The sequence below is a fragment of the Antechinus flavipes genome, chromosome 1 (genome assembly GCF_016432865.1).
Source record: "Antechinus flavipes isolate AdamAnt ecotype Samford, QLD, Australia chromosome 1, AdamAnt_v2, whole genome shotgun sequence".
Classification (NCBI taxonomy): Eukaryota; Metazoa; Chordata; class Mammalia; order Dasyuromorphia; family Dasyuridae; genus Antechinus; species Antechinus flavipes.
The window spans coordinates 35,252,234-35,277,921 of record NC_067398.1 but is presented as its reverse complement, the minus strand read 5'-3'; the positions used below and the strand labels follow the sequence as shown (position 1 = coordinate 35,277,921).

The window sequence follows — 25,688 nt, the reverse complement described above, 5'->3', positions numbered from 1 at the left end:
TGAAGCCAGGTTTGAACTCAGCTTCCTGACTCCAGGTCCAGCACCCTATCCAGTGTGCTACCTAGCTCCCATACAGCAGTTAGACTATCGGCTATAGAAATGGTATTTACTATGAACCAGGGGAGGGAATTTCCTCTTCCAGGTTCTTCTATGTCTGTGCTTTAGACTCAATGCCTATACCTGTCTTTCTCAGGAGAGGAAAATGAGTTTACCCACAAAGAGGCTGATATTTCTAAAATGAAGTGATGATAATAATGAATAATCATAGTAATCATAAGCATTTGTTGTTATTGAGTAGTTTGCAGTAATGTCCAACTCTTTATGACCCTATTCAGGATTTTCATGATAAGATATTAAAATGGTTGGCCATTTCCTTCTCTAGCTCATTTTATAAATGTGGAAACTGAGGCAAACAGGAGCAAGTGACTTGGCCGAGCTAACAGCTAGATACTTCATCCACACTTGAAGTGGTTTCAAATCTGAAGCCAAATTTAAACTCATCTTCCTGACTCTGGGCCCAGCACTCCATCCATGTGCTACCTAGCTTCCATACAGCAACTAGACTAGTGGATACAGAGATGCTATTTACTAAGACCCAAGGGGGAGGCTGTTTACTCTTCCAGGTGTCTCATATGTCAGTGCTAGCATAGATCCAATGCCTATCTCCACCTTTCTTAGGAGAGGAAAAACCACTTACAGAGGTGCTGATACTTTCAAAATAAAGCAATGATAATAATGAATAATTATAAGCATTTGTTATCGCTGAGTGGTTTGCAATCATGTCCAACTCTTTGTGACCCCATTCAGGATTTCCATGGCAAGATATTAAATGGTTGGCCATTTCCTTCTCTAGCTCATTTTACAGATGAGGAAACTGAGACAAATAGAGTCAAGTGACTTGTCCAGAATCATACAGCTAATATGTAATTGAGGCCAGATTTAAACCCAAGTTTTTCTACTTCCAAGTCTGGCATTCCTCATTCCTCTATTGTACCAGCTAGTTGTCTCTCATCATAAACATAGCTAACATTAACATAGTGTTCTAAATTTATTAGTTTGACTGATGTCATCTCAGTTGATCCTCACAACTCTGAGAGGTAAATGCTATTATTATTAACCCCATTTTATGGATGAAAAAATTGAGACAAACAGATGTTATATTTAATCAGAGTCACACAGTAAGTGTCTGAGCTCAGATTTCAATTCAATTATTCTTGACTTCAGGTCCAGCAGTGTATCCACTGGGCCATACTTATGTGGACATTAATATGGATCAGTAGTTTAATTGCTTATAATTATTTATATCAACCATCTCTTTTCTCATTATTCTTTGGGGATGGAGTAGTTTTCATTTCTATTTCTTCTGGCAAGTCCTACTCCCTTCCCCAGATTCTGTACAATTGCTCCGTTTTTCATGATAGAAGAGCCATATCTATCATCTTTAAAAGTGACCTTTTAGACAGTTGTGTCAAAACCACTATTGGCTCCTCATTCCACTTAATATGATCAGACACCAGAGAGTTCAATAACAGATCATGTGTTACTCATTAATTCACCAGAGCAACTAATATATTTCAGTTCCATAATTTGAAAGGTAAATTAATTTCCCCTTCAGTCAATGCAGGATCATCACTGAGGAATAATCATTAGGAAAAGGGTACCTGGCCAATTAAATTGATTTCTAGTGTTCTCAATTTCAGTAGTGGAAATAATAATTCATCTTTTATAGAGTCTTTACAGTTCATAAAGTAATTTCTTCACATTCCGGTCAGGAGTTCTAGCCTGCCAGTAGTACCCCATTTTCCAGGTGAGGGAAACTAAAGCTCAAAGGGGTCTACCTGGTATCCCCCAAATCATATGACTAGCAAGTATCAAAGTGAGGGCTCTCAGCCTGGTATCTGATTCCATCTCCATTGTCCTTTCTAATAGATCTTGTTTCTTTTTGATAACAGTACAATTCCTATCATAAGGCTTATATCATGGTGCTCTAAGGCAATTAAGAGGCTGAATAATATAGAACAAAGTGATGGGAGTAAGATAACCTGATTGCAAGTTCTGTGGTTAATATCGGAGATTTTAACATATAAGCAAAAAGAAGAAATCATTATATTGTTACATTTTCCTACTTTGATCGATTTAGGAACTTACAACATGGGTACTTCTTCCAGCAGTGAAGGTCACAAACCATCACTAGCATCTCGTTCTGCAAGACTATTACTACTTATGTCTTTCAAGAGCCTCTACAGGTAATCTGCCCCAAACCTGAGAGGTTTTCTTCTAAATCAAGGGTTCTTACCCTGGGGTCCATGAAATTAAAAAAAATACATTTTGATAACTGTATTTTAATCTAATAATTAGTCTCCTTCCTAGTTCTATACATTTATTTATCTATTTAAAATTCATCTGAGAAGGGGTTGTTAGGGTCATGAGATTGTCAAATGGACAGATGACACACACACAAAAAAGCTAAAAACCACCATTCAGCCATTCATTCATTTCTTAAAAATTCTCTGCTTTTGAAAGTTCTTAACTTTTGCCAAAACTCTGCTCTCCTTTAAGGCCTTCTCTGAATTTTTACCCCCAATTAAATGTGCTTTCTCTTACCTTGATTATTCTATCACTCTTTGTCTTTTATACTTTATCCATGTTATAGACTTTTTTTCATAGTGTAGTACTTCCTTCTCCATTCTCATTTCCATGGAATGTAAACTGCTTGGAATTGATTTTGTTTTTGCCTGTATAGTACTTAGCTTAATGTCCTTCATGGGAGATATGGTAGGTAATGCAGTAGAGAATGAACCTAGAATCAGAAAAACTGAGTTCAAATCCAGCCTCAGATACTTTTTAGCTGTTTTGTCCTGAATAAACTCATCTAACCTCTCTGAGCTTCAGTTTCCTCCATTGTCAAATGGGGACAATAATGTCTAATTTGCAGGTTGTAATGTTGTAATGTTTAAATTGGGTAATATTTGTTTTAAAATAAAAAAAAGCTTAGTTGAATGCCTCTGGAGAAGGAAATGGCAAACCACTTTAGTATCTTTGCCAAGAAAAGCCCAAATGAGGTCATGCGGAGTTGGACACAATTAAAAGGACTGAACCACAAATACAATGCTTGTTATATATCACTTAATAAATGCTTATTCCTTTCCTTAGTCTCTCCATGTAGAAGACACAATATTTGGTCAATTGAAGCCACATCATCTGTCTCCTCTTCTTAGTAATAATACTTCTCATCATTCTTTTCCACACATCCCACAAGAGCTGTCTAGTGACTTGAACCATTGATGCTTTCAATATTGTGTCTACCTGAGAAGAGCTTCCTTAACTAGCTATGTACTTAGCCCAAGTAGCCACTCTTTCTAATAGTATATTTTCATTTCCTTTTTTCACATGCTAGGTGTTGAGTTGTTAGAGACAGAGGCAGTGAATTCATAGATCACTGAAGATGAAATCAGATTTTTATCAATAGGCTGACGTATTTGTCCCACTTTTTGTCATGCGTTGCTCTGTTTCTTTCTCTATTCCACAGTTGCCAAAGGGTGGTCAATACAGTTTGAACATTTTTGTTGTTGTTGTTGTTATTTAGCAATTTAGGAATAGAGATAGTCAATAAGCATTTATTGAGCAACCTATACTATATCCAGGCACTGTCCTAAGAAATGTCCCCAAAGTCTCTGCTTTCAAGATTTGCATTTTAATGAGATAGGGACTGGAATGGTGATCTTAGAGATAGAGGGAATTCCCAGATAAAGAAAATCCCTCTACCAAAATAGCTTGGTAGATTCTCTGTAGCTGACAGTTTTAGAGAATTGCCTGGAGCACAAAGGGTCTAAATGACTTGCTGAGAGCCACACAATAAATATGAATCAGAAGCAGATTTTAAACCTGTCTTCCTGGCTCCAAAGGCTGGCTATCTACTTACCATGCCATATTGTCTCTTTTCAGTATTTTTTTTAAAATTAGATTAGACAAATCAAGTCTAGTACATGGATTATAGTGTTATAATAAAGTAATTTGATATATTATTTAACATCAACAATAATTATTGAGAATACCTTCATGTAAGAACAATAATATTAATAATAGATGTTATATAGCACTTTGTTTTAGAAAACTTTAGTTTTTCTTTTCACAAAAACCCTGTGACGTAAGTGGTTATTAATATCATTTTACAAAAAAGAAAACTGAAGCAAAGAAAGCTTAAGAATCTTATCCATGATAGTCTGCTAATAAATTGCTGAGGCTTGCTGATTTTTTACATGAAATACCTTTCCAATTTCCTTTGAATTGATGCTTTTTTTTTTTTTTTTTAGTGCAACCATCATCAACTAGTAAACAAATGCTTAAATATTCCCAACAAATTTAGAAATTGTGTTAAAATATAAAAGTTATTAGTTCTGGAGTTAGAGGCTCTGTGTTCAGAGCCCACCTCTGATGAATACTAGCTATGTGACCTTAAATAAGTCACCTCCATAGATTTCAGTTTCCTCATCTGATATCTCTCTGATAGTTGGACTCTGTGGCCTCTGAGATCCTTTCCAATTTTAGTTGTATAATCCTATAATTTCTAAGCCACACATAGCTTTTCTAGATGTTTGGAAAGGTGGAGAAAAGCCAACACTTTACTATTTGAAGAAATATCTTTCAAGATAAACAACAGCTGAGTTTAGATTTTATTTTTAAACACTTTCTTTTTTGTGCTGAACTTAATCATCAAATTTATCTATCCAAATATACAAAAAAGAATAAGTGACCCAGAACACTGAGCAGTTCCTTAACCATTGTGCCCAATTTAATATATGCTTCTTTAAAAACTGTATATAAAAGTCATTTCTGCTCATGTTGGGAGATACCATACCCAGGCAACAACTTTCAAAATTTAAACATTTACCAAGTAAATGTTGAAATGCTGTCCAGAGAGTTATTATTGCCTTAGACCTGTACCACGGAACACTTAATAAAAAGAGAACTGGCAAAGTCAACAGTTCTGGGATTGCATTGTCCTGACTGAGCCATGGACACATGCATAGTCCTTATATGATATCCAGCTATTGTCATTATGATTTATTTGGATTACAAAGCACATCCTTCTCTAATCTAATCTCAGTAGTGATGCCTCCTTCACAAATCTTGAAGGTAATAAAGAGTTTTTCTAAAAAGTAGACAGCTAATTATAGTGGTGTGAAAATTGAACTTTATTGCTACCATTAATTACATAATGCATTTTATATTTTTAATACATCTACAGCCTTTGCCATCATTCCTCCACAATGGAAGGAGATGTTCTTGCATTCTTCTGGGAAGCAGGACATAAATCTTGCCTAAATCAAATCTATGAATCAAATCTAATATCTTGATGAAGGTCACAAGCAACATACAAATCATGGTATCATTTTTACTGCTAATGCTGCCCCTCTCATCAAGTGTATGTTCAGGAATGAAAGCCACTGGAAATGACACAGTGTAAAAATATGGGTTCTTAATAAGTACTGTTGAATTTAGGAGTGGAGCTTAGAGTCCTTGATTTGAATTCTTCCTCAGATACATACTATTGTTCTCTGGGCTAGTCATGTAACCTCTCAGTCAGCCTCCAGGTATGGAAGTTGCCTATAAATTCCCATTAATAGAAGTAGTTTCCTTATAGGGAGTTTCTTACTTTAGTGAGAAAAATAGGCCTGAGAAAATCTACAAAAATAACAACAAAAATTAATCAGAAAACCCCAAATTTTATGAGTATGGAACTCCAACTTCAACAGCTGCTTCATGAATTTATTTCCCTGGACCAGGGAAAATTGCAGCACACCTATGGTTTCTCATCATGTGTGTTCCTTGTCTAATGATAAGACTTATTCAGTAAATCTTCTAAAAGCATATTTCCCCATGTTGTTTATTTTGTTTAACATATCATGAATGCCAGTGTAATCCTCAGGCTATTCATCACTTGCTTTCATGATATAATCATCCCATGTCTTGTTTCTGTTATAAACGTCTTTGAGACATAATACCACTGGATCTTAGATTGAGAGCTTAGAAGGGATATGAAAAGCTATCAGTGAAAGGTCCTTCAGTATTCTCTTACTATACCCCCATACTGTTCTTAAAATGAAAGTGTCTAAGGCTGTGGCTGCCTTTCAATCCCAATTATCCCCAGGTCCTGTTATTTGTTGTTTTTTTCAGAATTGGCCTTGATTTATATTTATTAAATTAATAAATTATAATAATTATGAGCCACATGTCTTCTTGACTGAAAAGCAAACTCTAACTACTAAAATATCCTGCTTCTGCTCAATATATAAAGATTTTCACTTTTGAGTGTTGATGTTAAATGAATATTTATATTATTCTTGAAGTGAGAGTTCTTAGTATTCTTCCTATTTTCTCCAACAGCTACTACTATCAATACAGTGGTAAAAAGAAGCCATTCTGTCCTGAGGGGCATTTTGTACTTTGGTTTGTTTCCTCCATCTCCTTGGTCAAAAAAAAAAAAAAACATACCCATTTCTTTTGTGGTGATAATTCTTCTCATACTTAGCTAACTTAGTCTTTGGAGACTTGGAGTCTTTGGAGATAACATTATGTGTTATGTGTCCCCAGGAACACAACTGAAGCCTGATAGATAGAAAATTACTTTGCCTCTCTGGACTCACTCATTTTCCTCATTTGTAAAAGAAAGATGTTGGACTCAGTGGTTTTTGTATTGTTATTTATTTAGTTAAATATTTTCCATTTATATTTTCAGAGGTCAGTGGCTCTGACCCCTAGATACATGATCTCAATGAGACTTCTAACCTCTTAAGTGCTAATTCACTATTGTCTGTTTTGCATTTGGCCTTGCTAGCCCTGATTAAATGAGGTTATAAATAATTCTTCACCTCTTCACAGGCCATTCATTCTCTAATAGGGGTACTATACTTTTCAAAATTATGTCTCCTTGTTCTAGTGCCTTTTAAAAATGTTTTCTCAAAAACAGCATATAAAATTAGAAAGTGACAGCTATTAAAATATAATGTTTCCTTGGCTTTAATTATTATGTCAAAGGGAATACAAGCAGTTCCCTTGCCTTTCTACTTGACATCTTGCTCTTCAATTTACTCGGGTCCCTAAAAATCACCCATCCCTCATTTACAGCTTCCTTTAATAGCAGTTTTCACAGTACCAGAACTTGTCCCAAATACTTGAATATGCTACTCAGCACCATGGCTAATATATAGGAAATATCTAGCAAATTGGATAACTGTGGACTCGTCAGTAAGTTGCTTCTTTTCCTTTATTTTTTGTTCTTTTAAGGGGTGTTATTTGTTCTTTTTTTTTTGCCATTTATCTTGATGCATTGATGGAGCTATGTATACTTAGACACATTATAAAAAGAGTAAAATATACTGTCTGTTTTTGTCTTTGTGCAAATCTTAGGCAGAGAGCCAATGTTATAGTCAGAGAGAGGCCTTATCTTTGAGTTGATGGGTTCAATCTTTGTCTATGGTCCATATTTACTCTATGATTTTGAACATATTATATTCTTTTCATTGACTCATTGACTTCTAACAGAGTGAGGACAGTTGGGAATTTGAATTGATAGAGAGAGTCTCCACACTGGGAGAAATCCATACTGATGAAATTGCGCATTCAAAAAAAAAAATAATCTCAGTAAACCATGAAAATTTGTCTAAAAAAGCAATATTCATCATTTTCCCCTCATAGTTTAACTAACAAACTGTACAGCAGACATATCTAAGATCCAAAAATAATCTAATAATAATAAAACTATGTAGTAAATTATCCATGCCAACAGGTTTTGAAATAAGTTTTCATTTTGTCTTTCAAGCACCTAGTCAACCACCAGGGAACATTGTCTGGAATGCCACAGAGTCCAAGGTATTAATTAATTGGGAACAAGTCAAAGCAATGGACAATGAATCTGAAGTAACTGGATATAAGGTAAAGACAATTCCAAGCATTTCATTAAAACATATGTTGAATTATGTATTGGACTACCTGCCAGCTAGGGGAGGGGGTGGGAGGAAGGAGGGAAAAATTTGAAACAAAAGGTTTTGCAAGGGTCAATGTTGGAAAAATTACCCATGCATATATTTTGTAAATTAAAAAAAAAGCTTTAATAAAATAAAATAAAATGGGCAGAAAAAATACATTGAATTTAATGTCATTTTCTGCATGATTTAGACAATAAGCAGGCATTCATTTTGTCCCCATGTGCCAAAGGACTCTACTAGGCAAAGAGCATATTACTTGATATTCTTGAGACCTAAAATTCCAGGCAAAAAGAGAATTAAAAATTTTTTTCTGGTTGCAATTAAATGCTGCGTGTATGTTTTCCTCATTTGCTGATGCCATTTTGAGATTTCTTAAATTGGGCTGCAAATTTGTGGAGAGTGTAAAAAGTTAATTTCACTATGCAATAAATTTTAATATTTTATCACTTCTAGTGTTTACTACCAAAAAAGTAGATTAAGCTGTTGTTCAAAAAAAACTGAATAACTATTAGAAAATTTATTCATTAAAATCTCATTTGGAAAATATATTCATATTTTGTCTTTGGATGATATACTTTCCTGAAAATTTATTCCATAAAAAAATATTTGTTGAGGATGGTTTGCAGTTGGGGAATGGAAGCTTTTTTCTGCCTTATCATCCTTGCAAAATTCAAGCATAATTCAGTTCTCAAAGGTATCTGTGATCTCACTGATTTGGGTGTGTCTTCCAGTACTATAAATTGAAATTCATGCCTAATTGCCCTTTGGATCAAGCCCAACTCCATTTTTTTTCCATCACTGAATGAAATTGGTGATGAGGGTTAGAGTAGTGTCTACACAACTTTTTCCATTAATTTAAGATTGTCTAGTTAACAGGCTGTGCTTCAATTATACCTTGTACTTAGTAAGCCATTTTTTCTGATCATATCATTTTTCCAATAGCCTTCATATCCTACATTTCTCATTTAATTTGTTCTGTGATCTGTTGACACCCACTAGATTCCTCTCTATTGTCCCTTGGGTGATTGCCAACTAAAATTCTTCATACACTTTAGTATCCTATAACTCACATATGTGTAGTGCTCAAATAAATCATTTATCATTGATAGACTGCAATAATTGAGGCATTTTTAGTAAATCTGATTTTAGTTGACCATACATATATAAACACATCCTTGATTAATTCATTTCTTTGTAATTGTTCTCTATTTGTTTTTCTGGTTCGTAGTTCATGAATATCATATGTTTAAGTTCAATCAGACACAACACTTTAAGTCTTTTTGTTTTCCCCTACTTTTTTGGCTAGTGAAATGTGGCAGGATAAACAAACAGATGGCTTTTCCTGCCATTTTTCAAGCAGCACTTGGGTTCTATCCCCGAGTCTTGCATTTCTGTGTCTCAAGGATGAATAGTTCAACCTAGCGATCAGTTATCTGTTTTAAAAGGGCTAACATGAAATGGGAATAAAATCTTTTATAGTCTTTGGAATGGATCTCAGCTTGGAGTTTGAAGAAAAGGGTCTTAAAACTAATATACATTTATAAGGGATCCATAGACACAATGCAGTATAGCTTGCCCCAAAGCCCTCTAAAGCCAGTGGTAAATCACTATTACCCCAAACAAAACAAAAGAACAACCACAAAAAAAACCCTATTTGATTTCTGTACTTGGGCATATTTTCTCAATTGAGCATGACTTAAATTTCCTATCCTGTAGGATCCAAATATAACTTAAATTTGGTTTATTGCCAATATGATCGTTTTAATGGATCCAGGATCTTTGATATAGTAATTAACTTCATTGCTGCAGATCTCAGTTTCTAAGTTACCAGATTCTCTTATTCTTTCCCATAAACCATCCACAGAGATCCTGTCCAATATATGACGGAATAGTATAAGTAAGATATACTTTGCAAAAAGTAGTCATACTGAGTAATTAAGTACAAAGAAACTCATCACCAGAAGATTATATACAAAACAATGATTTGGAGGGGGGAGCACATGGTAATCTATGGAATAAATAAACCTCAAAATTAGCCATCAATATTGTGTGAAAAGAAAAGAGGGCATTTAGAAACATGCAGTTCTTGTAACATATATTGATTTTAGTGAACAATCTATGTCCAGTATCCAAAGGGTTGACACTGTATTTTGAAAAACCAAAAAAATGTTATTCAACTTAGTAGGTTTTTTTTTTTTTCTATATCAAAATAAGATGAGAACTGAGCTGATGGATTTATGCCTTACCAAACATGTACCTTAACATGTTTGAGATTCACAGTAAAACTGCATTTAAGAAATAGCAATCTGATGAGAAATGAGAAACTTATTTAAAAAAAGAAACGGGGTATGGCACCAATGGATTGCTATAGGAATTTTCCCAAAGGAAATAAAATTCTTTGTAGCTCACTCCTGAGGAAGAACTGTTGGAAAGACCAGTGTCTCCTCCCATTCGTTATGTTCCACTCTAAGGCTGATGATTGTTCATATTAGAGACAGAGCTATCAGTCATGTCCAGATGAATCTCTTATATAGACTCTAAAACTGGAAAGTGCTACTGATGAAAAGCTTTCTTCTTCCTTAGTACAATTGTAATATATGCTTACTCACCTAAAAAAAAAAAAAAAAAAAACTTATTTCTCTGCAACTTATACATTGATTGTATTCCCTGATTTGGGGAACTATAATGAGCCATATTCAGTCCATCTCTTTTATGGAAACATCTTCAGAAACAAAGTCTACTGTCCCATCCCTTCACAATCCCAATAGTGCATGGGATAGAATGTAAGAGGGCCACCTTTTGCTTGGCCTTTTTCTTTTATATTTGTTATTTTGGCTTTTTGAACTCATGATTTAAAAGGTGAAAAAAATCATGTGGAGGGATTTATGCTTATTTTAGAAACTATGATTTCTAAATACTTCAAGAAAGGATTTCAACTGACATGTTATCATTTTACTGTACATTGTGTTATAAGGGGAAAAATGGTTTCATTAATAAAGAAAGTTAAATGATTCCCTTAAACACACACACACACACACACACACACACACACATATGGAAATCACACACACATACCTTCCACCACATCCCACTGTGCACATATTCATTCAGTCAGATCACTTATAGTAATGAAAAAAAATCTGATTGCTCAAAAAGCATTTCTTTATGTGCTGCAGGTATTTTACAGGACAAGCAGCCAAAATAATATGAACATACTGAACACCAACAAAACATGGGCTGAACTTTTGCTGCCTATTAATGAGGACTATATCATTGAGGTAAAAGCATCAACGGATGGTGGTGATGGAACCAGTAGCGAGCAGATCCGAATCCCAAGGATAACAAGTATGTTATGAGATATTTGCTGGCTGTAGATGAGATGTGAGTGCATTATCATGTGTTCAGTATCACGATGGGCAGAGTACAATTAGCCCCACACTTAATCTTTTTTCTTCCATTCTTAAAACTGCAACTATTGAGTCATTATGAAGTATGGTGCTTTGGAGGTCACGGAGAAAGGATGAGAATGGAAAATGGTAGAAACTGATAAGAAAGAAGGAAAAAAAGTCATGTGACATAAAACCCTGACATACAGTCAGGTTCACCTGAGTTCTTATCTTACCTTAAGAAACTAGCTGTATTGGGACAACTACATGGCACAGTGGATAGAGCACCCATTCTAGAGCAGGACCACCTGACTTCAAACCCTGATTCAGGCACTTAACACTTTCTAACTATGTGACACTGGTCAAGTCACTTAGTGTCTTTCAGCATAACTTTCCTTATCTATAATAATAGCACTTAGCTCATTAAGTTATTAGGAGAATCAGAAGAGATAATACATATGAAGCATCTTGTACATCTTAAAATTGTTATAAATGTTATTATTAATTTAAATAAAACTAAAAACATGTCAATAAAATCCTTTTAAGTGACTATTCAACCTAGGCTAAAGCTGCCTCTGCACTGTGTAAGAAGAAATGTTTTGCTAATTAAATTAATTGTGCCAGGGAGTATTTAACCTATGGACAGTCTTTTTAAAGGTCATTAGCATTCTAATTGCTTGTATACTACTAATTACAGATAGAACTGATCTCCTCATTAAAGACGGTCCAGTGGATATTCTCCTTGGTTGTTAGCAAATAATTCAATTTATACAAGTCTTTGAAAGGAAAGAAAAAAGACAATTGTATTTGTTTGCAAAGAATATTCTCTAATTTATGTTTTTCATTAATTATTATTTACACAAGTCCATATTAATAAAACTTTACTACTTTAAAAAATTAATTTAGAAAAATAGTTATAAAATCATCATAAAGCTCTAATTTTTTCACTTAACCAGTTTTCTAGTCATTTTTATCCAAAGCTTTGGCTCCCTAGGGCCATTTTTAGAGATAGAGATTGCCACTAAATTCTTTATTCCCAAAACACAGGTCTGATCAGGTTACTCTTCAGCCCAACAAACATTAGTGTCTCCTTGTAACCTCTAGAATCAAATGTAAATTCATCTTTTGGGCATTAAAAGTCTTTTATAACTTTACTGCAATCTGTATTTTGTTTCTCATTACATATTATTCCCCTTCATACACTTTATTTTCCAGCCAAACTAGCATTCTTTTTTTTTTAATTTTATTTTATTTAATAATAACTTTGTATTGACAGAATCCATGCCAGGATAATTTTTACAACATTATTCCTTGCACTCGCTTATGTTTAGTTTTTTCCCCCCCTCCCTCCACCCCCCCCAAGATGGCAAGCAGTCCTATATATGTTAAATATGTTGCAGTATATCTTAGATATAATACATATTTGCAGAACCAAACAGTTCTCCTGTTGCACAGGGAGAATTGGATTCAGAAGGTAAAAATAACTCGGGAAGAAAATCAAAAATGCAAATAGTTCACATTCATTTCCCAGTGTTCCTTCTTTGGGTGTAGCTGTTTCTGTCCATCATTTATCCATTGAAACTCAGTTAGGTCTCTTTGTCATAGAAATCCACTTCCATCAGAATACATCCTCATACAATATCGTTGTCGAAGTGTATAATGATCTCCTGGTTCTGCTCATCTCACTTAGCATCAGTCCATGTAGGTCTCTCCAAGCCTCTCTGTATTCATCCTGCTAGTCATTTCTTACAGAACAATAATATTCTATAACATTCATATACCACAATTTACCCAGCCATTCTCCAATTGATGGGCATCCATTCATTTTCCAGTTTCTAGCCACTACAAACAGGGCTGCTACAAACATTTTGGCACATACAGGTCCCTTTCCTTTTTTTAGTATTTCTTTGGGGTATAAGCCCAATAGAAACACTGCTGGATCAAAGGGTATGCACAATTTGATAACTTTTTGGGCATAATTCCAGATTGCTCTCCAGAATGGTTGGATTCCAAACTAGCATTCTTAACGATTTCTCCCATGCAATATTGCATCTCCCATTCCCAAACTTTTATATAAGCTCTCTCCCAAGTATAGAATGTTCTAGTTCCTGATGTTCACCTGTTAGAAGCATTATTTTGCTTTAAAACTCAACTCAAATTCTATCTCATACATGGACATTTTCTAATCCTTTTAGTTGTTAATGCTTCACCAGTTGTACCCAAAATATTTTCATGTATTTTGCACATATATACATATATATGTATATATTAAAAATATTCTCTCTATTTAGAGAAACATCCTTAAAATATAAATCTACTGGGGTAGCTAGGTAGCGCAGTGGATAGAGCACCAGCCCTGAAGTTAGGAGGACCTGAGTTCAAATCTGAATTCAGACACTGCCTAGCTGTATGACCCTGGGCAAGTCACTTAACCCCAATTGCCTTAGCAATATATTTATATATTTATATAGATGTAGATATCTATGTAGAAGTAGATATCTATCTAGAAATATATCTATAGCTCTATAGACATATGTCTATATAGAGTGACATATACATATATGCATATGTATATATACATGTATATATGTGTATGTATGTATATGCATATATTGCTTTTCTCATTAAAACATAATATCTTTGAAAGGGATGTTATTTAATATTAGAAAAGAAAGATGATGTCTTTGCCTGAGCTATCAGTATCCAAAAGGAAAAGGTCAAAAGGAAGTTGGATAGATTTAATGGAATTTAATGAAATTCAGTAAAACATACATTTCTGATTAAGAGAAAGACAACGAGACTGACTGCAGACATGGGATGTGTACCGTGAGGGTTGTACAAAGTTTTTCTCTTTGAAACTTGTGTTCCAATGGGATGTGAGGAGATAGAATCCTTAGCAGGAATCTCAAATATTTAATCAGTGCTACAATTAAGTAGATTTTAAAACTTAAAAATACTTCTACTTTTAAGTAGAAAAACTCTAGGAATTGTGTTCACACTGATGCAGTGCATTTTGCTAAACACAAAGGCTCTCTGGGAAAGGTGAGTTACCATTATTTTATGGGCAGGACCTATTTTTCCTTTTCAGGCTGCTGAATCATAGCTGGTCTTTCCTCCCTAAAAGCTTGAGAATTGCTGAATTTGCACAGAACAGTGACTGCAGGAGGCTATCATTATGAAAATGGAGTTTGTATTGATTTTTTTAGGCTAGTGCTTTTGCATTATATGATAATTAGTTGGCTAGAAATATATGAAAACAAATAAATGAACATTTTCTGTACCCTTACCCAAAGGACTTTTCATCCAGAGTCTAATCAAAGATCATAAAAATTTGGTAACTATATTTTCAAACAGACAAAAATTTAAGGGAATCTTCTCAGGTTAATTGAAATCTAATAATGCTGTATGAAAAAAACCCATTTTAATTTATTTTTTTCTGATCTAATCTTATTTGATTTGATTTGACTAGAACCAAGATTTCTTTAGTTTGGGGAGTTCCCAGTGAGTAACTTCTTCTTGTAAGGGTAATGACCACATTTTCTGCCACTTAAAGTCTTAGTTTATCTGCAGCTGAAAGACTGAATAAATGACTTCCACAGTTATACACCATGTATCAGAGGCAAGGCTAACAGGCTCCATAATGTTAATTTTATTGTTGTTCTTCAATTATTTGTCAGTCTTATCTGACTTTTGTGATCCCATTTGGGATTTTCTTCCCAAAGATATTGGAATGATTTCTCATTTCCTTCCTCAGGTCATTTAATAAATGAAGGAACTGAGCATATGGGATTAAGTGACTTGCTCAGGATCACACAGTAAGTTCCTGAGGCTGGATTTGAACTCAGGTCTTCCTGATATGAGACTTGGCACTCTATTCACTGTGCCACCTAGCTGCTCCTACTGTGCCAGACTGCGTCTCAAAAAAAAAAAAAAGTTTTATAAAAACGTAAATATTTAATCTTTTCTAGAAAGGTTTTAGAATGAGCAGTTTGAGGTTTAAATAAGAAGAGGGAAAATAATAAATCTGTCACAATTCATGTTGAATTTTCTAACTGTTGTGAATTTGTCACAATAGTGGGGCTACCATCATAATTTGATTTTTTTTCCCCTTCTGTTACAGATATGGATGCAAGAGGGTCTAGTTCAACAGTCAGGAATGTCTACCCCTTCTTGTCGAGCTGCATAAGCATATTACTCATATTTCTTGTGAAGACTCTTTGGTGATACTGATTTTCATTCTCTAGGAAATTGATTGGTTAATCTTTCTCCCCCTTTAAAAAAAAAGTGCTTTCTTGATATACAGTGATTATGCATGGTTTTCTCCAACTCTCTGTTTTTAAGTATTTTCTATTTCACTGTAAGTTAAAATATAAATAGAATTTTTTTTTTTTAAATCAGTAAATCCTTTTAGAGGAAACTGAAATGCCTTAATACTTACTTGATGAACCAAAGGAATTTACATATTGCACCCTTCAGATTTTTTCAGCAAACAAGATTACGTGAAGAATCCAAGCTTTGCCTAAGAACAGAGGCTCATAAAAACTCAAATCTTCTTGAACTTAAATGAAGCTCTATTTTTCCAATAATCATATTGTGATTTGATAATTTCTTCAGGTGCTATGCTGATTTAGAACTGTAATCCACAAAGAGAATGCTATTTTATGTATTTCCTAGAATAGCCAGAGATTAATTTAATCTATCATGAATAATGTGTTTGCAAATTATAAATTATAAAGCTCCCATGCTTTGAGCTTCATTATATTTTGGTCAATTTGAGATCACATCTAAGGGGATCCCCTACTCATGCTGGCGATCTCGGAACATCTATGTCGGCTTATTCTGGGTGACTCATGTCCATGGAGAAGTGGGTAAAACATATTATGCAATGTGTTATTTATTCACTTGGTGATTTTATAAAGTGGAAATTTCTATAATATACAATCTCTCCTCAAAAGGAATTTTTCATTCCTTTCCCATGAACAGTGTTTCAAAACAAAAGATCTAGAGAATGGAGAACATCTTATTTCTAATCTAAAATATTAAACACAACTCAGTTCCGCATTCTTAACATCTGTATTTACTGAAACTCATCATTCTATCAGAGCACATTTTGCAATTGCTATACTTTTCACTTAATGTTTTAATGAGATTGTAGCAATGCTAGAGATTTTATTAGGGGTAACTGACAAGATCTTTCAGCATTCATTTTTTTTTTTAAGTTCTACTCATTTTCCTAGCAATATGTAAAGAATATGTAAAAATGAGCACATTCAGTTATGACCATTTCAAAAACAAACTTTTCCACCAATATTTCATTTCATAAGAGCTTTTTCTTATTTTTACTTTCAGAGATATCAGGATTTGAAAATATGAGAAAGTTTTCAAGAATAAAGATTAGTGAAATTCTGATATCACTGTGAAGCATTTCTGTATGCATTTAGAGATTAAATTTAAGAGAAAGTTATTATAGAAAACAAAAAAAAAGATTCACAACTTTCTTGCAAGGTTTGTATATATACTGTATATATCTAGAAAAATATAAATGACTAGTAGCTTTTCATATGGTCATGGTTGTTTCCTACAGGTCACAAATTGGGAAAATAACATTTCCCAATCAATCTGTATTTCCTGCCACATGTAAGAAGGTTGTAACTTTTAAAAAAACTTATTTTAGTAATTACTTCAAAACATTCATGTATTTCCATTCCTAAGATGGCTATCCTATTGTTTCATTTGACTTCTAGCTATATATCTCTGTGAGATATGTACCAAGTATCTTGTTTCACATTGAAAAGTATGAATTTTCTCCTTAAACTGCTGTGTGTGTATCCTATGGTTATCTGTATTTATTATTTTCTATTATTCTAATAAAATTTATAACATTGGAAAATGCTGAGATTTTTAAAAGTATGTTAAAGTACAGACCCTAATAATGAAAAGCAGAATATGTGAAAAGGTCAAAAGTGGAATTAGTATATGTCCTAATGACTTTGCCTGCTTATAGTTATCATTCTTTGTATTTTCCTGAAATTTTGATTTTTTTCCTTTCTTTTAAAAAATATTTTAATACACTTTAAACCATGTTTCAATACTTGCTTGATCGACCTTCCTAATAAACATATAAGTTTTTTAGTCAGTGATTTTTGTACTTTTTATATTTTGGAGCAAAACTATGACATTCACTTTCTTTTCCAAAAATGACATTATATCAATTCTTTTCTTGGTCTTATCAGAAATACATTAATATTTCAATTAATTCCAGTTTATAAAAGCCCTGAAGACAATCAGATTGCACAATGAATGGAATGCTGAACTTAGAATAAGTAATACTTGCTAATTGACCTTGATCATTAAGCTTTGTAAGCTCAGTTTCCTCTTTTTGTAAAACAGACAATAATATCACGTAAAATAATAATAATGGTGAAGAAGCAATAGCTAGTACTTAAGTAGTACTTTGAAGCTTGCAAAATGCTTTTCAAATATCTCTTTTTATCTTGACAATAATGCTGGAAGTTAGGTGCTATTATTAGGTGTTGTAAAGACCAAATGAAATAATTTAAAAGCAAAGTGTCTGCAGACCATTGTACTATATAAATGTTAGCTAAAACTCTCACCAAGGGGTTCATTGTCTACCTTTAAAGTTATGTGTGCATTCCATTGAAGATTGCAGTAGTATGCTTTTTAAAAATCAATATTGGAAATGTCAGAAAATAACAGGTACTCATATTATGACTTTGATGTATCTGTGATCTCAGTAAAATGGAAACTTTCTTCAACAAGGCTGATCTCCTTCCATCTGTCCATCCATCCATGCCTTCTTATTCTGTATGACTCTTGTCCTTCTTTTCTGAACATTTCCAACAGAGGCCTGCTCAATGTACTGAGCCCCTATCCACCAATTCCCCCTCACTCTTGCTATATATAACTAGCCTACCTTGTTTTGTTTTGTGTTGGTGATTTTCTGCATCTGCTGCATAATTCCTTTTTTTTAAATCTATTTTTTAAATTTTTTTAAAGTTTTTTTTTAAATTTTGTTTTAAAATTTTATTTAAATTTCACTTGGAAATTCCTCATTCTTAAAGCTTCACTTGGTGTTATTTAAGCAAGGATATGCTTTCTTCCACTGTCTTTTTAGTGATCCCGAATTTCAATTTTTTGGCAATGATAGTGTTCTATTATTCATGTCCACACAATATGATTGTATTGATATTAGTGATATATTGGCCCCTGCTCCAGGAATAAGTGGGAAGTCCTTAAAGAAATCTTGGAATTTTCAAAGGAATATTCAGTCTTCTTTCTCTTCAATTCTAGATTGCCTAGCAACAAACATTTATTAAGAATACTCAAAAATTCTTCTAAGCACTGTGCATACAAGTAAATATGCACAAAAGCATAAACAGTTCCTGTCTGCAAGGAGCTTACATATGAACATAAAGAAAATACATAAAAGGAAGGAAAAGAAGTGAAACAGAGAAAGTAGTAGATACCCCAACAGAGGTATATTGTAGAGAAATCCAAAGAGCCAAAAGTGGAGCTGGAAGTGGAATAAAATATGGCCCTGGCCTGTGTCCATCTGCAGTGTCTGCCAAAGAAACATGGAATACCAGAACCTTGGCTTGTTCGTGCAAGTGTAAGCCATGAGCTGGGTAATTGGAATTCTTCATCTTTTGGGGTTTTTGTTTTTATTTTTCTTAGTAAGTGACATACATATACTTATACACACACAGACACTCACACACACACACATTTTTAAACAAGTACTTTAAAGACCAGATGATTCTTTAACTTAAAACAATTCAGTCTGGTGGCCCAACAACCATTCACGCCTGCTGAATTATGTATGAATGTATGAAGTATTTTGTTACTCTGATGACAGGGAAGATAATAACAATTATATAACATTTATATAGCATAGCCAGGGACTGTACTAAGTGCTTTATACTTATTATCTCATTTGATCTTCACAACAATTTAGGAAATGCAGGTGCTATTATTTTCACCATTTTAGAGACATGTAAATTGAGGTAGATGGGTTAAGTGATTTGCCCAGAGTCACAGCTAGGAAGTATCTGAAGCTGGATTAGAATTGAGGATTCTAAGGCTTGAGCTCTATTCATTGTACCAAACATCTGCCTAAGTTCAATTGATTAAGGGAATATATACATACATATAAATCCTGAAAAAAAAAAAGATAAATTATCATTATATATAGATTTGTATACATGCATCTGTATTAAATATGCATACATTGATCTATATATGTATGTAGATCTGATATGTACATATACATGTGCATACGTACATATGTGCATACATATATATACACACATGTATTTGTATTTATACATATAAACAGAAACATAATCTGGACTTATTTAAGTGAATGACCCACTGGAAGAGTCTTTTAAATATGTAAATATTAATTAAATTAATAAAATTAAAAATAAAAAAAAATTTAAAAATTCTGTAAAACAGAAAATTTTGGCAGTAGTCCTATAAAGCATTGGTCTCATTTCTATAGAATCATAGTTTCAGGGCCAGGACTAAATACATGTTTCTTAACTCTGAGAGACTCTGAAGACCTCTCTATAGGAGTCATTTTTAACTAGGCAAATTTGGAAGGAAAGTTGATATTCTGAAATATCTCAGAATTAAAAAAAAATCTTTTCCAATCATTTGATCTGTAAACAAAGAAGGAAATGATAGAACTCCTCAATTTTTAAAATTACTTTTTTTCAGTTTTGAGGCCTGGATCTCTGATTACATTAGTAGAGAAAACTCACTGTAAGCAAATTTTCTTTACTGGCCAAGATCAACACCTGCTCTGCAACTTATTGTCATACAGAATTGTCTGAGCCATCCAGAAGTTAATGAATTGCCCAGAGTCCCACAGTCAGTACATGATAGAGTCGTACTTTCTGACCCCAAGACTGGATCTTTAACTATGGCAAATTGCCTCTCAATTTCTTCTTGTGTGTATGTATTTTTTTATTCCTATAGAAATATGAATTTGACCCATAATCTTTAGAATTCCTCTATGAGAATGCCAGGGAAAAGATGTGAAGGGTCTGCTGGAACCAGCTCATACCAGCTTAGTAAATTTTCAGTGGGAATATTTATACCTCAGAAATCTTTAATAAACAAATCAGGGCTTAGTGTATTGTTGTTTTCTTGATTGCTAGACTTAAGAAAATGTTAATGATGCAGATTAAATTTCAAAGTGTGTATGTGTGTGTTAATGTGTATGTGTGTCTGTTTATTTTCCCCTCAGAGAACTAGTTGTTAAATATTTACCAGCACATCCCTGGATGTTATGCAATTAGGTTGTGTTTCAAGTGTTCATAATGAATTCAATTCTTTTTTTTTTTAAAGAGAACAATGGATTTCACTTATAGTCATTTCTTGTTTTAGTTTGTTGTCGTTATATTATTTTCCTGCAAAGGAACTATGATTTGATCAAGGTGAATATTCCCTCCAATCATTCTCTCTTTACCTTAGTAAATTGTCTTCCTGAATTGTGCCTAGGGCAGGGCATTCTGGAAAGATGGTAAAATAGGTCAGAAATCTCCAGACTCTCAAAGTTTCCTTCAGAAACAGAACATCACCACAAAATGAATACAGAGCAGCAAAAATAAAGGGGTAAAGCAGCTGTTCTCCTAAGGACAATTTGAGAGGCCCTCAATATGGACAATCATCAACTTCCAAACTGGAGAATTTTAGCTGGGTTATTCCTTAGATAACACAAGGTCCTTTCTCAGCCCCATAATAAAAGTCAAGATAAGAAGCTAACACTGAGATAAGAACAAAAAATTGCAAAAAGATCATCCGGCCTTCAAAAAGTCTACTAATCTGCTGAGGGAGACAATATATAAACAATAACATAAAAACAAGATGTAGATAGCAGAAGTTAGAGGAAAACAAAGAGAAGGCATTAACATTAAGTGGGATGGAAAGAAGCATCTTGTAGATGTGTGATTTGAGTGTCTTTGAAGGAAGTCAAGAAAGCCAGGAGGAGATAGAAATGAAGAGAGTTCGAAATGCCAGAGTTTATACCCCTCTGGCATATATATATATTTTTAAAGATCAGGATTGTATATCCACCTTATGATGAGAAATTAAAGTAGAAATTTCTGTTTAGATTGTTGAAAATATTGATAGCATTATAGATTGTTAGCACTGAAAGGCATTTTACAAATCATTTGGGTCAAATCCACTATTTTATTAAAAACTGGTATTGAAGCCCAGATGTCCTTATTACCAGCCCATTGTGTAGAGAATAAAAAGAATAAATATTTTGCTTATATTTCATATGTAGAAAACCATCTAAACCAAGAACGGACTAATATCAAGATTATTAACATGAAAGCAATATTATGTTATATAATGGCAAGCTCATTTTTCAATTTTATCAACTTGGATAAGTAAAATTATAAAACGCAATCATATCTGCATGCAAGTAATCTTTTAACCCTTTGAACCTATGAGTCTATGATCCTATAATGATTTAAAAATCAAATGAATTTTGGATTCAGAAAAATAAAGAAAATTTGAAACAATTAGCATATTGATTTATTTATCCAAATGAAACACTTTCCTGAAGTCTAATTTTCTAATGCTGAAGATATGTTACCTTCATTTTAAAATTAGCCTTAGTTGCTTTCAAATATTAGAATGATATATGTTATAATTTGTGTTAACCCTTCTACAAATGTTGAGAGTGAAATCATGCCAAAGCAGTTGTTACAGAAATTGGCAATTAGTGAGATGGAGTTGTCTAAATAAAAAAAAAATAGTCTCATAATAATTATATACATACACATATACATTTAACTATTTCAATGTAGTACTATTTTCCCTATAATTCTCTGATTTACATATAGATAATAATCAGTTTTTTTGCTTCTACAAGAGACATCCCCTATTACAGCTTGCAATCTTAGAGAAATTTATCAGTTTGGGTTGGATTTATTTGGTCAATTTCCCATTCTTATTCATTACAAGTGCAATTATTATTGAACTCTAAGGAGAGTTCTGATCATTTTACCTTAATGATTTCCAGTATTATGACAAACTTAAAGACCTTGTCATAACATGCTAGGATCCTAAGTAATCAGGGGATGTTTATTGACTGATCTTAGAGAAATTCAATAAATAATGAAAAATGTATGGGCAGGATAGCTTATGAGGAAATGAAACAGTATCAAGTTGATAGAAATGTTTTGTTAATAATTTTTAAAACATACAAGGCTAAATTAAAAAATGTCAGGTAGAGCCCCGAGTGTGAGTTCATCATCAGCTGTTTAAATATCACACCCTTCAAAAGGATCTACCAGGGAACTGGCAGAGTATCCACTCATCTTATCCTTGCCAATTTTCGTTTCATTTTTATCCTATCAAAAGCTCTCCAAACCCTTTCAACTGGATCATTCACCATCATGGGAGTAAAAATCAGCCATAAATCCTGTGAAAGGTGATCAGATGTACTCTGCAAGTTTAAGATTGTAAAAATTGCCACTAACTGAGGATACATATGGACCAAGATGCTTTTTTCCTTTGAAGACTCCAAGCTTCTGCATGAAATACTGGCCTACTGGGAAGTCATCAGAATGATCTTGTCATGGCCCCCCACTCTTCCTAACTTTATTAGTAATCTTGCTGTTATCCAGATTGCATTTAAACAACTCCATTGTAGTAGAGCCCTAATGTTTGTCTTTAATGCAGAGTGAGGTCTAATTTAGGGACCAGCTGTTGCTCCTCTTGAAATGTAAGCAGGGAAGAAAATGAAGGACAGCTGAGTTGCTTGAGGGAAAATGTATTGACTACAGAATAGCTTTCTAATACTTGTCTGTAATCCACGAAAAGAGGCAAGCAACCTTTAAACCCTTCCTCAGATGTTTACTGTGTGACTTTGGCTTCCTTTAGCCTCAATTTTTCATTCAAAAAAAGGAAAAGTTTGAATCAGATGGCCTCTGAGATCCCTTACAGCTCCTATGATAAGAGTTCTCAACTTATAATCCTTGAAGTTTTCACATTTTTAAATATACTATATACAAATATATATAGATATATATGTATATATACATATATACTAATAATTTCATTTATTTTTTCATATTTTATGTGTGTGTATAAATACCTATAAATGAAATTATTAGTATAAATACTTTCAGTATAGTTTCCTTTGTAATCCAATGTAGTTTTATGCATTTAAATATATTAGTCTGAGAAAGCTTCACCAGCCCAAGTTATTCCCTTTTAATTTGCCACCTATCTCTTAAGGTTGTTGTGAGTAAAAAACACCTTGGAGGTTTCAAGGCCTAGTGCAATGTCATCTCTATTATTAATTACTTGTCATTATGGTTCTCATCTTTAGGAAACCCTACTCTTTGTTTTGTGTGCCTCACAATCCTCCATTTTTAGGAGAACACAAGTATTCATTATGCCAAAAGGTTAAGATGCATTTTGCTATAGTGACTCTGAGCCCCTGTACTGAAGGGTCCTAAGGGAAGGTTTATTCTGAGGCAACCTCTGAAGAATTATTCTCTTCTCCTGTTTGAAGAGACCAACAGAAGTCCATTAACTAATCTAGAACATGGCTTGACTTCTATTGAACTCACAATTCTCAAAGTGTTGTCTGGAAACATCTGGGAGTCCTTTAGTTCCTTTCATAGGGGCCCATAAATTCAAAAGTCTTTTCATAATATTACTAAAACATTTATTTTTTTGTTCAGTTCTTCCATTTGAGACAAACTTCCAGTTCTTCCTTTTCCACAATTCAAAAAGTCTATTGGATTGAAGTCTAGCTTCATGAAAAAAATTTTAGAAGAGGTATAAGATCCTGGAGCTCAAATTTTTTTTTTTTTATTTATGGATTTGACTGGCATGAGGAAATTGTCCACTAATGGAGACTTAACACCTATTCAGTGGTTATTTTTGAAGGTTGTTGGAATCATCAAGACTTTACTTGACTGTCCAGTAGCACATATCTAGGAGTTATTGGAAATAAGACTTGAATCCAATTCTTCCCTGTTTCTGAAGCCAGCTCTTTATCCATTTCTGCCACACTGGCTCTCAAAATAGCTAACATTTGTGAAGTATTCTCACTGACTGTTGCTAGAGGAACTGAAACATTAATTGACTTGTCATAGGATGATCACACAGTCATTATAATCTGTCAGAGGGGGGACTTCCTTTTTTCTAGGTCTGCCTTCTCTCCGCTATATCATATTGCTTCTCAAAGGAAATCATGTAATGCACTTTACAGTTGTTCAAGTGCCACCTAAATAATAGCTATTATTATGATGATTCAGGTCTCAGCTGTGTTATTTGTTGTGTGGCATTAGTCAAGTAACTTCTTAGAACCATAGATTTACAAATAAAACTGCATCAAAGTCATCTGACCCAATCCCCTTTTTAAAAATAGATGAAGTGAAGTGAAATAACTTGTCCACAATTATCCCAATTAGCAAAGGTGCAGGAGTGTGGCTCAGCGTATAGAGCACTGGGATTGGAATCTGGAAGACTCATCTTCATGAGTTCAAATTTAGTCTCAGACACTTACTAGCTGTGTGATCTTGGGCAAGTCACTTAATCCTGTTTGCTTCGATTTTCTCCTGTGTAAAATAACCTGGAGAAGGAATTGACAATCACTCTAATATTCCTGCCAGGAAAATCCAAATTGGGGTCACTAAAAGTCAGACATGACTGAAATGTTCCAACAATCACAAAAATCCAATCACAGAACCACAATTTTAACTCAAGATTTTTCAAATTCTATCTCCTTCCATTGCACTCTTTATTCAGAATTAAGTCTCCTATAAAATGGTGGAGGAAGCTTAAGTCACACTCTCCTCTGGTTCCATTAATTCCTAGCACTCAGGAGATTGAGACCAGCCAAGAAATTATGAGACACACAAAAAGAGGTTGTGTTTCCTAAAGATGAGAACCATAATGACAAGTAATTAATAATAGAGATGACATTTCTATAACTTCTGAAGCTCCAAGACACTTTACTCACAGCAATCTAAAGAGGTAGATGACAAATTAAGAGAGTATCAACCTGGAGAGATTATAATGAGACACATAAGGTCTGAAAGTGGGAATCAGATACAAGGAAGAGAAGATAAGACAGGGGTTGGACTTTTTTTTTTTTTTCCTTTTTTCTGCTTCAGAGAATTTTTACAGGCAGCTCAATGGCCTTTGATGCCTGGCTGAAAGATCATTTTGCTTACAAGGATATGAACAACTAATCACACATAAAAGGCATTATAATCATTCAAAAACTGCTGAGAGTATTTCATTGAACAACAAGGGA

The 25,688-nt window shown here is 33.7% G+C and overlaps 1 protein-coding gene across 1 annotated transcript in view; it reads left to right on the top strand.

Moving 5' to 3' along the window:
• The window catches only part of CNTN3 (contactin 3), a 433,701-nt gene extending 416,190 nt beyond the window's left edge, over window positions 1-17,511 (top strand). Inside the window, exons 21-23 of the mRNA XM_051980952.1 lie at window positions 7,823-7,935; window positions 11,165-11,333; window positions 15,495-17,511. Coding sequence (XP_051836912.1) covers window positions 7,823-7,935; window positions 11,165-11,333; window positions 15,495-15,598 — 386 coding nt within the window. The 3' untranslated portion in view covers window positions 15,599-17,511. The remainder of the gene's footprint in view (window positions 1-7,822; window positions 7,936-11,164; window positions 11,334-15,494) is intronic.
• Window positions 17,512-25,688: the final 8,177 nt, after the last annotated feature.